This window comes from Suillus subaureus, assembly GCF_016647635.1.
Source record: "Suillus subaureus strain MN1 chromosome Unknown BJ212scaffold_78, whole genome shotgun sequence".
NCBI lineage: Eukaryota > Fungi > Basidiomycota > Agaricomycetes > Boletales > Suillaceae > Suillus > Suillus subaureus.
The window spans coordinates 34,448-46,903 of NW_024538634.1; the positions used below are offsets into that span (position 1 = coordinate 34,448).

At 42.2% G+C, this 12,456-nt stretch overlaps 3 protein-coding genes across 3 annotated transcripts; all 3 read right to left on the bottom strand.

Moving 5' to 3' along the window:
• Nucleotides 1-3,313: 3,313 nt before the first annotated feature.
• On the bottom strand, nt 3,314-3,571 carry BJ212DRAFT_1230579 (uncharacterized protein; the record flags this gene model as incomplete). The annotated part of the gene is made up of 1 exon (XM_041329490.1): nt 3,314-3,571. A coding segment is annotated over one exon (258 nt), but the record flags the coding sequence as incomplete, so codon positions are not given.
• Nucleotides 3,572-3,883: 312 nt separating this feature from the next.
• Nucleotides 3,884-4,470, bottom strand: BJ212DRAFT_1304815 (uncharacterized protein; the record flags this gene model as incomplete). Its single annotated transcript, XM_041333680.1, has 3 exons — nt 3,884-3,973; nt 4,029-4,198; nt 4,257-4,470. The coding sequence occupies 3 exons, from the start codon at nt 4,468-4,470 to the stop codon at nt 3,884-3,886; spliced, it is 474 nt and encodes a 157-aa protein (XP_041186272.1).
• A 4,679-nt stretch (nt 4,471-9,149) lies between these two features.
• Nucleotides 9,150-9,479, bottom strand: BJ212DRAFT_1225481 (uncharacterized protein; the record flags this gene model as incomplete). Its single annotated transcript, XM_041329446.1, has 1 exon — nt 9,150-9,479. A coding segment is annotated over one exon (330 nt), but the record flags the coding sequence as incomplete, so codon positions are not given.
• Nucleotides 9,480-12,456: the final 2,977 nt, after the last annotated feature.

Sequence of the window (12,456 nt, forward strand, 5' to 3'; positions counted from 1 at the left end):
ATAGGGGGGTAACCACATTTGTAACACTTATGTCTCTTTCATGATATTGCAGATCTGGGAGATCCCTCCAGGATTATATCCAGCTATGATACTGCATGGTGGATCAGACACACTGCAATCCTGGATGAATTATGGCAATGGGATTGGGTAATGGGTTGCTGTATCTTTCACTACCAGCATTGGCTAGTAAGAACTATGGACAATTTCCTCAAGTGATGATTAATGTGTTCTAGGGTGGCATTGAGGATGATAATCTGATTCTTCCTGAGCAGGTGGATAACACCTTGGTTCCATCACTGATGGGACTGAGGTGGCTTAGAGAATGCCTCTGGACATTGGTTGAGGAGCAAGAAGAGGGCATCAGTGAAAAGATGGCAGAGATTGAAGTGTACACCAGCATCCTAACCAGATTGAAGAGAGGAAGAGGAGAGTAGTCCTAGTCCTTGAGTTCAGAATGTTGATGTCCAAACTCCATGAAAATGACATACCGTCTTTCAAATATCTAACCTAACATTATGTGCTGAGTCCTGAATACTGAATATCAAGTATTGAGTCCAGACAATCATATATCGCATTGGGAATGTGGACTCCTGAATATTGAGACCTGAATCTTGAATATCGAGTATTGAGTATTGAGATTCAGATATTGAAACCCAACTATTGAATACTGAATACCAAATATCAAATACCAAGACCCAACTATCAAATACCAAATATCAAATGTCAAATTCTGAATATCGAGTGCTAAATACCAAGTCCCAAATATTGACTACCAAATATCAAGACCCAACTATTGAATATTGAGTGCCAAATACTGAGTTCCAAATATTGACTACCAAGTATAAACTACTGAGTATCAAGTCCCAAATATCAAATGTTGAATTCCAAATATCAAGTTCCAAATTTCAACTATCAAGTATCAAATATCAAAACCTGACTTGATAGTCAGCTCTTGATATTCAATATTCAGATCAGGTCTTGATATTTGGGTCTCGACATTCAACTATTGAGTATCAAATGTCAAGACCCAGTATATCAAGTTGCAAATGTGGAGTCCCAAATATTGAGACCTGAATCTTGAATATTGAATATCAAGTTCCAAATATCAAGTCCCAAATACTGAGTCCTGAATATCAACTACTGAATATTGAGACCTGACTATTGAATATCAAGTTCCAAATATCAAGTCCCAAATTTCAAGTCCCAAATTTCAAGTCCCAAATTTTGAATGTCAAATATCAAGTTCCAAATTTCAACTATCAAGTATCAAATATTGAAACCCAACTCAATAGTCAAATGTTGAGACCCAAATATTGAGACCCAACTATCTACACCTGATTCTCAAATATCAACACCTGACTATGGAATGTCAAATTCTGAATATTGAGTTCTGAATGTCCACTATCAAGTATTGAGTATTGAATATTGAGCATCAAGCATTGAATGTCAAATATTGAGTTCCAAATATTGAATCCCAAATATATCAAGTATCTAGTTCTGACTATTGAATGCTGAGTTCCAGATATCAAGGCCCGAATATTCAAGATCCAGAGATCTAATATCTGGTATTTGACAGTAGGTGCTAACATGGGTAACTACACTTTCTACTTGTTTGATCTTTCACTGTTTGTAATCCACCCTAGCCCGTCCACACAATGGAACCCTGGCATAAATATGAACAGAATCCTTCATATACAGTGGCTCAAAAAACTGTCCGCATGTTTTGACATTTTTCACTATCTATGATATTGTGTGAGAACAAACAAATGCCTCAAGGACATGGTTATACCACATTGTAGTATGGCTTCAGGGCTTTCATTTGAGCCCTACACCGTGGGAATCGGTGGAGATATGGTGGAGACATAAGGCTTACAAAATCATGACTCATGCGGACAGTTTTTTGAGCACATATTAAAACTATATAAATCATCATTTATGACACCATAACAATCATGCCACCATTAAATAAATTATAAAGTGGTGTCATTATGTCATTTTAAAACCATATCTAACTATACAAACCAAAAATTTCCATATGTCATGGTTATATTCACCATGAAAGCCACCCCCCCTGCTCAAAGGGATAATATCCTCTCTCTTTCCTATTCTGGCCTCTCTGCTTGTCAAATCTCCTCTAGAACTGGAGTATCCAAGTCCACTGTGGCCAAGTTCATCAAAGAAAGTCACGCAGACAAGGAAAACTTCTGTGAAGGGCGTCCATCCAAGCTCACCTCTACTGATAGGAGGGCTATTATTCAACATATCACTACAGGAAAGGCTGATAATGCTGTCCAGGCCACCTATTACATCAATTCCACCATCACATTCCCTGTCTCTTCACACACTGTGAGAAACATTCTCAAGACAGCTCATCTCAGGTCAGTAACAAGGAAGAAAAGGCTTTCTTCTCTATCACACATAAACAGAGATGACTAACCTTTGCCTTAGCCCATCAGAATTGGATTACATGGACTGGAAGCATGTTATATGATCATATAAGACCACAATAAATAGGATTGGGTCAGATGGCAAGGTATATATGTGAAAAAAGAAGGGTGCTAGTCCTCTCTGCATATGTGTGATAGAGAGGAGAGCCTTTTCTTCCTTGTTACTGACCTGAGATGAGCTGTCTTGAGAATGTTTCTCACAGTATGTGAAGAGACAGGGAATGTGATGGTGGAATTGATGTAATAGGTGACCTGGACAGCATTATCAGCCTTTCCTGTAGTGATATGTTGAATAATAGCCCTCCTATCAGTAGAGGTGAGCTTGGATGGACGCCCTTCACAGAAGTTTTCCTTGTCTGCGTGACTTTCTTTGATGAACTTGGCCACAGTGGACTTGGATACTCCAGTTCTAGAGGAGATTTGACAAGCAGAGAGGCCAGAATAGGAAAGAGAGAGGATATTATCCCTTTGAGCAGGGGGGGTGGCTTTCATGGTGAATATAACCATGACATATGGAAATTTTTGGTTTGTATAGTTAGATATGGTTTTAAAATGACATAATGACACCACTTTATAATTTATTTAATGGTGGCATGATTGTTATGGTGTCATAAATGATGATTTATATAGTTTTAATATGTGCTCAAAAAACTGTCCGCATGAGTCATGATTTTGTAAGCCTTATGTCTCCACCATATCTCCACCGATTCCCACGGTGTAGGGCTCAAATGAAAGCCCTGAAGCCATACTACAATGTGGTATAACCATGTCCTTGAGGCATTTGTTTGTTCTCACACAATATCATAGATAGTGAAAAATGTCAAAACATGCGGACAGTTTTTTGAGCCACTGTACCATGCCCAAGCAATCCAATCCCCTTCCACTGCATGAACCCCATGTCTCACAATCTTTCTGGAAAACACAATCATGCAACCTGGATTGTACCTGAACTCCAGCTGAAGGCTTGGCATACTCATCCAAGCATTAGAATAATTCCCCATGGTAGTGAGAATGTCAAAGCATTCAGGAATAGATAAATGGTCTCGATGATTGGGGGTTTCCCAATTGGAAATGACAGACAGGCTGTTAAACACAGGTGCCCAGTACTGGAGAATCTCTGACATCTTTGGCAGTTCCTTGCTTTCTGCCCTTTCTCCAAGGCTCACAAACCTGCCCAGTACTGCTCAGGATGCATCACCCTGAGTGCCACTGTTGCAATCACTGCTGGCCTCACAATGGCTTTGAGGATCTTCTTGGAGGATGCCCCCTTCAATGATGCAGATACCTCTGGATCCAACTGATTCTAGGGGATTTGTGAGTTTAACTACTGAAATCACCATCTCATCAGATCCTACCTTGTGCCCCTGTTGAAACCATGCCAGAGATAAATTGGTGCATCCAGGAGTGAAGACATTGTTTTCTGAGCTTGGTTTGAATCACTCTTGATTAGTTTGCCAATTGCTATCAAGCTTTATGCTTTTTTTGAGGATTGGAGCAAGCAAATCAGAGGCTGCCCAAATTTCCTTCTGTAGGCACCATTTGATGTTCAATATCCATTGAGTAACAATATATATTACACACCTGGGTGGCATCGGTCAGGGTGTCTGGGACATACCATGCGATGATGGCACTGGATGCATCAAGAATTGTGGTGGGTATCTCAAGCAACTTCTCCTCTCTCTCTTCATTATGCCCAGTGTCCTTTAGGGAGATCAATTTGTTATATCTTGCAACATCAATCTGCATCTGAACTGTGATGAAGCAATTTGACTGATAAAATGAATTTTCTGAATCTGCAGGAAGACCCACTGGGATTTTTATATGCCTTTATCAGGCAATCAACTAATTGATCGCAAGCCATCACCAGATCAGTGTCTAGGTTCAAAGAAGGTATAACTGGGTCTCCTCCTGTCTTCTCTGCATTGAATTTCCATTTGGTATATTCACATGCCTTATGAGTGACAGTCAGGGCCCAAGTGCACCAGAGGGTTATTTCAATATCAGAAGTGGAAGAAACAGACATGATGGAATTGATCTTGGGAAATCAGATGCTGAATCCTGCATGTCCATTTGGAGTTAAAGGGGGTGGAGATAGCAAGGATCAGATAAGGGAGCCTCACATGATGTTATTTTCCAAAGATGTATTATTGTCCATTGCTCAATGAAATACCAGATGATTGGAAGTGTGCTGGATATCAGATATTTGTTTGTTGAGACCTGGGCCTCAGATCTCAGTATCCTTCACTTGATGTTTGGTAGTTGGAACTTGGCATTTGGCATTTGGTAGGTGGAGATAGTGAGGATCAGATAAGGGAGCCTTGCATGATGTTGGCTTTCAAAGATGTATTATCATCCATTGCTCAATGAAATACCAGATGATTGGAAGTGTGGTGGATATCAAATATTCATTTGTTGAGACCCAGGTCTTGAAACTCAGTATGCTTCACTCAAGCTTTGGTAGTTGGAACTTGGCATCTCATAGGGCAACACAAGCTGTGTGTATTAGCTACTTGGTAGTCAGTACTACATGTTCGCATCTGTACTGGGTGCTTGATTTTCTGGCACTTGTGACCTTCATCATTAGATGACTTTGAATTATTACCTCCTTTGATTTTGATGATATACAACTACCTATGAAACTCATACATTTTTACAACCTTTGAGTTTTGGGTTTCGATGTTTGGGGTTTGATGTTTGAGTTTTGGGACTCAGCACTTGGTGATTCAAGTTTTGAAGTTTGTTTCAATGTTTGAGTTTTGAGTTTCAGGTGTTGGGTTTATCTTTATGTGTGATAACAACTACCTCGCCCCACCCATCAATATAATATATATCACTACCTCAGCCTATACATCCATACATCCATATAGTATACAAATACCCTGGCCCTTACACCCACAGACCATCTTCTGAGGTATTGCTGGATTCTGAGTTGACAGGGCACTTGGCTGTGTTGACTTTGATCAACGTTGACAGAATCTGAGTCTGAATGTCATTGATGACTTGGATCAAAACTAGTGTAACAGCATTGCTCATATGTCCATATAGTATACCAATACCTTGGCCCATATGTCTAAATGATATGTATCTGGGTCCACCCATCAATATGACATCTCCCTATGTTGGCCCACCTGTCTATGTAATATACCCCATGTCAGCCCACACATCTATGTAATGGGTGACTATCCATAGGTCAAATAATGTAGAATAGATTATGACGGACCTTGAAACATATCTGCAAAAGATAATATGTACCGAAAACCAAACTGTAACACACTTTGAATAAAATAATCAGGGTTAGGTCAGCACTCCAATGGATGATCTGCTACTACAGTATACTTTGATGAATGATATGGAGGAGACGGCTTTTCTTGATGACAAAGAAGATGCAAAAATGTTGGTAGCCACCCTGATTGCTGGAGTTGAGTTTGCTCAGCTCGATCGTATTGAGACTTGGAACCCTGGACAACTCTGCCTCTGTCATTGCCCAACTCCTTCCTGATCTATATCACAATACACCATGGCAAGCATTTGTACAAGAGTCAAAATGATTGTGCTTTCAACATTACAACCATGGGCATTGACATTCAAACATTTGGACTAATCCTTACATCTGGTTTGACCAGTCAGTGGTACAAGAAGCCTATCACACATATTGATGTCAATTCGCATGGCATTCCATGAATTGCAAGATGGTGAAACAAGGCAACAACTATTGCTATGGTGGAGATGCATGAGATGGGAACCTCAGATATAGATTACTAAGTGGTGAGTAAGCAGATAGCAAGGGCATTAGTGACCCAAAACAGAATAATCCATCAGTTATAATCTGTAGAGGGGGGGGGGCTCCTACAGATTTAGAGTTTGTAAGAGGGTGAAGAAAATAATGCATGGGAAAGTCATCCTAAATGAACAGCAGCATCGCGGCAGGATTTCCTTAAATAGTATTTTTTTATTCTATTCTATTCTAAATCACATTATTCAGGCCTACAGATAGTCACCCAACATACCCCTATGTTGGCCCACCCATCTATATAATAATATCTGTCATACATCTCTCTTCAGCCCAGCTGTCTATAATATATGTCTATCCTACTCTACATATTGCCCAGATGGGCCCACCCATCTCCATCAGTAATAATATTTCTCCTGGCCCATCTACCATCGTCAAGGATATTTATAACATTGGCATAGATGGGCCCACCCATCCCCATCAGAAATAATATCCCTCCTGGCCCATCCATCATAGTTGGGGATATTTTTACCTTTGGCCCATGGTCCACTGGCCTGTATCATACAGGATATTATGCATGTCCATTCACTCATATAATATGGAGATAGGTCACTGCAATATGTGAACTGCTTCCATTCCCATGTCTTCCAATGGCAATAAGCTTCCCATCTGCAACTAAGTTTTCCTTATCATATCATATATCAGCACAACCCACTAATCCCACTAATATAGAAACTCCAGTGCATCAAGATGATATATTGCATGTAAATGATACAGAAAATAACACACTAATAGGTGAAGTACCAGACCTTGCACATCCCAGCACAATGAATGATATGTTCACTAGACTCATGCCATTGGGACCGTTTTACCCACCTCAAGTGGAAACAGTTGTGAACACAGTATGATATGGACTACAGCTGATGGATAGCCAGTGTCATATGGCGCAAGGTCTAGTGGCTGAATTTGCAGACATGTTTGCATTGTCAATGAGGGAGGTAAAACAAGTAGACTTCATCAAATTCCAATTGTCAATACTGCTGGACACAGTATCAACACCCATTGACACAACCACAAAGAGAATATCTTTTTCCAGTCCTGGACAAGATGAGGAAAGCAGGGATCATACAGTTCATACTGGCAGATGAAGTCAAAGCAGTAATGTCTACTATACTCGTACAGAAGACATACTCAGGTACCAGTCTATCATTAGATGACATCCAGAATATTGTTAACCAACAGTGTATTGAACTTGGTGAGCCACTGGACCCCAATTTTGACCCAAGCTCAACACCAGTTAGAATGTTAGAACCAGTTGACTCCACCAAAGTGAAGTGGCAGATCTGCCAAAACTTCAACAAAGTCAACAAGGTATCAAATGTAGCACCAACACTGCAGGGAGACATCAACACAAAACAACAACACTTAGTGGGACACAAACATATTTGCATCCTTGATTTCACAGCAGGGTTCTATGCTATTCCAGTAGAAGAGAAGAGTCAACCATACCTCTGCTTTTACACGGAAGGCTGCAGGTATGAAGAACATCAGCAAAACCCCAAAAATGACATAGTGCCCTAACCAAGTACAGCCACCTGTGGTAACTTACAGCATCCACAGTGACATGTAGCAACTGGCTCAAATCTAATATTAGCGCTTGATTATATTACAGCAGGTTATAGCATGCGCTTACAGATGAGTCTTAGTGGTCCAGTAATATAGTGGCCTGTAGTGTGATACAGTGGTCACAGGGCATGAATATTTATTTCAAAAGAAAACTGGTATGGACAAGGTAATACATAGAGCTAATATTACTACACCACTGCATTCGACTCAGAGATAGTATAGCAAAAATGATTGAGTGAACTTAGAGCTGTTTTGTGGCATCAGATGAGTGTCAGTGTGAGGACCAAAGCAGGGAATAATGTGAGCAAAGGAGTGAAGTTGATCTAGGGGAAGGATGTCACTGAAAGGCATCGCTCCTGCACACATAGCACATTTTAGAACATGTATCTGTGTAGTGTGGTCCAATACCATTCCGCATTGCTGATGTACCATGTCAAGACATTGGACATAAGTAAGGAAACGTGCAGCTCATGCGAGAGTTCTGCCTGGCAGTGAGACTGGTAACATAATGAGGCAAACCTCAACAACAATGTGTCCTAGATTTGTACCTCTGAGTCAGTACAAATAACACTGAAGAACATATCAAGTTACCTTTAAGCCCGCTAGCAGGCCATTGTTCTGTGCCATCAACAGTAAATATGGCAGCATTGTAGCAGCCATGCTTCCAATTGGCATCTGGCAGAGATGCATTAACTGTCAGAGCAGGAAGGAGGGCTGACCTGCTATGGTGGGGTGTCTGCTGCATGCATACTTTGAACCAAATATTAAGATGCTGGAATGGAAGATTTGTGGTTGGTGATGCTCAACGTTGTCCTGTCAACTTGTGGAGGTTTTGAACAGTCTGACCCTCCCATTGAATGTAATTGGCAAGTGCTGCTCACAAATCAGGCAAACAGAACCTCCAAGTGGCATTGTAATGAGGGGTCAAAATTGAGATGTATGGCAGTGGAGTCAACAATGAACATGCAGAGTGGTCTGGGCGCTGTGGTAGACAATGAGGCAAGTTGTGCCTTCTTGAAGAAGTTTGATACAACATGTCCTGTCCCTCACAAATCACTAATGGCAGCCTGGATATCACCTGCTTCATTGGCATTCTCATCATCATCGATCCCATCATCTGGATCATCTCTATATCTGGCAGTGGTAGTGTGTGTCTGGGACTGCAGTTGCTGGGTAATAGATGTTGCAAGATGAAAATGTCAACATTTTTCAATGCAATCCAGATATCAACATATCTGGGGATCATAGTTCTGGTTATTCATAGATTCTGCTGGATCCTTGATGAGAGTTATGTGAGCTTGTTCTGTGGTGTCAGCTGACCACTGTATAGGAGGACCAACTTGATAAATACTCAGCACAACACTTTGCATTATTTTGAGCTTTGGAATGTACCAGTTGTCAAGGATGTTTTTGCTCTTGGCACCCCAATGCCCACTGTGCATGATAACTTCATGTTTGTGGTCATGAAACATCTTGAGAGCATTGAGGGTCTTCTGACATTGCTTCTTGTCAATTGTTACTGCTTGAGATAAGTAATGGAAGTCCATTAGCACATGGACAGCTATGACAATGCCTGGAGGTGCAGCATTTGTGATAACAGCAACAAGGTAACACTGTATGTCCCACTGTGCTCTTCTGGTGACTTGCTTGAGCATTGAGATACCCTGTTTGAAATGTCAGAATGTCATGAGTGGTTGTAAGACAGAAAAATGAAAGTTGAGCTCCTCCACACCGACAATTTTGATACACCACTGTACATCATGATCATAGGATTCACAATGCCAATGGTGCAAGGCCTCCAGGGTCAGAAACAAGTTTGGATCTGCAAATGGCCAGTCATGCCAGAATGGATCAGCAACACTACTGAGGCAGTTGGGCTCACATGTGGTGAAGAGGGCTTTGACATCTAGAGGGTCACATATAGATTTAATGTTCTTGAGTTGTGTAAGGGTGGTTTTGGCTGTGTGTGGGATGTTGGAAGGCATCACCGAATTGCTTATATGAAGCTGTGGTGAGGTGTGAGGTCTTTCCTTGAACACAGGCAAGCATGGCTGCCTTGGGTGTATCCACGATATATAAAGCCAGGGAAGTAAAACAATATCTAAGGTTCCCGACTGGGTCTGACATCATATGTCCAATGCATGTAGCCTGCTTGAGTGGCTCAAGGATAATGTCAAGACACTGATGGATTAGGTGAGCTTCTAGAACACCTTGCATATGTTTGACCAGATGCAAAAATTCAGCGATGGGAAGCAGGGCTGTGAGAAGAAAAGCATGTGATGATGCCTTGTTTCAAACTGCCATCTTGATGTTGGCAAGACTGATGAGGAGGGGGTGGGCAGCACGTCTGCCAGTCATGTTCATGATATTGGTCTTATCAGAGGAAAGTATTACACCAAGCAGTGTAGAATCCTCTGGAAGCTTGGACTGCAATAGAGTAATAGAAGTTAGACAAGTATTCACACTAAACACTAAGGCACAAACCTGCATCATCCAGGCTGCTTTGCCAGTCATCCATTTGCTGTATATACATACTGTACACTCTGCCATGGTATATATGCATTCAGGTATGAGGTCAATATCCTTGGCAAATCTTGGATTATTGAAGAGGGTGTTAAGAACCATGTTGCTCAAAGAAGAGAGAGACTGACTCGGAGGGGCTTGGCCTCAGCTCATATGCTGTGCCCCTTACCTGAGTATGTGCCCTTCATTTCATATGAAGTCTGATGATAGTCTGACAAAGTCCGGAGGACTTCTGGAGGCTGGCTACTCTGGTGGAGTGCTAGAGGACTTCCAGAGGAGCGCGGGAGAGTTCTGGAGGAACACAGGAAGTGTTTAGGAGAGTTCCCACTGCAAGGTAATACTTCTACAGGAAACAGGATGGAAGGATAGGAGGTCTGAGGGTCCAGAGGACAGGAGGACAGGAGGACAGGAGGACAGAAGGACAGGAGGACAGGAGGACAGGAGGACAGGAGGACAGGAGGACAGGAGGACAGGAGGACAGGAGGACAGGAGGGCAGGATGATGGAGGACAGAAGGACAGGATGTCCAGAGGTATGAAGGACAGGATGTCCAAAGGTACAGAGAGCAGGATGTCTGAGGGTTAGGAGGATGGAATGTCTGAAGGTACGGAGGGTGGAACATCTGAAGGACAGGATGCCCAGAGGTATGAGGGACAGGAGGTCCAGAAGGAATAGGGGCTACATTGGACAGAGTCTGATATAGAAACAAACAGAGGTAGACTACCCTAAGGTAGAGTTGGAGAGACAGGGATTGGACCTAAGTCCAGAAAGAGGGTAAGTGCCAGAAAGGCAGAGCTCCAGCCTAGGGAATCAATCCCTAGGCCTGATGGGTAGGACAGACTTAGGTGGACCAAAGTCTGAGAGAGGATTGGGCAAGTCTAAGTTGATATTCAAACTAAGGAACTACAGGAGTATCTACAGGGGTTATATACTGAACAATATCTGAGGAGATCAGTAAGCAAAGGAGCAAGGCTATGTATGAGCATGTGGAAACACATTAGTAAGTAAGATGGAACATAAGTAAATGAACTTGGAGATGAAGACTCATATAAGGATCAATAAGCAAGACAGAACAAGAGGTAACTGAAAGCCAGAAGGCCAAGAATGCCTAAATGGGGATAGGTGCAGGATATCAGACAGGGGGTGGGAATAGGTCCGGAGATCTGGGGATCTGGAAGACAAGGTGGATACAGGACCAGGATATGAGAAGGTGGATAGAGTCTGGAATCCAAGATGAGGTGAAGTCCAGATGTCTTGCTGGATGGAGTGTACATAGGGTGGATGGGACAGGGGGTTATGGTTCAGGCTAGCAGTGGAGATCTGATGGTCCAGAGCTCAGGCGTAAATCCAGAGCGTAGTCGATCCTGCTGAGGTGTGGAGCATACAGCAGAAGGGGATCTGGGAATGAGTTGGATATGAAGTGTGGTCCGGATGTAGGCTCAGAAGGCATGGGAATATGATGGAACGTGGGTCTGGATTGTGGGATATGACAGAGGGATTCAATACAGTCCAGTGGATCATGCCAAAGGTGCACAGGTAGTTTCATTGGATGATCAGTGGGAACAACACAATATTGCCACTTGGGACCAGAGGGTAGAAGCTCAGCATGACCCCATAGCTCTTTTGCTGTGCAAAAGGAGAGCAGTAAGGCTTTGATCTGTCAAGGACTTGATTTCCAAGCTGATCTGGAGTCAGTGAAGGAAAACATACCAGTTCTATCCCTAGGAAGCGATCTACAGTGGCTCAAAAAACTGTCTGCATGTTTTGACATTTTTCACTATCTATGATATTGTGTGAGAATGAACAAATGCCTCAAGGACATGGTTATACCACATTGTAGTATGGCTTCAGGGCTTTCATTTGAGCCCTACACCGTGGGAATCGGTGGAGATATGGTGGAGATACAAGGCTCACAAAATGGTGACTCATGCAGACAGTTTTTTGACTCAAGTATTTTACAATAATAACCAGGTATTCTAGTATTTTGTATGACCTCCCTTGGCTTTAATTACTGCCTCTATCCTTCTAGGCATACTCTCAATTAATTTCTGGCAATCCTCAGCTGTGATCTTCCCCCATTCCACTGCTACTCTCTCCCAAAGCTCTCATACTCCTTTAGGAGGGTTTTCAT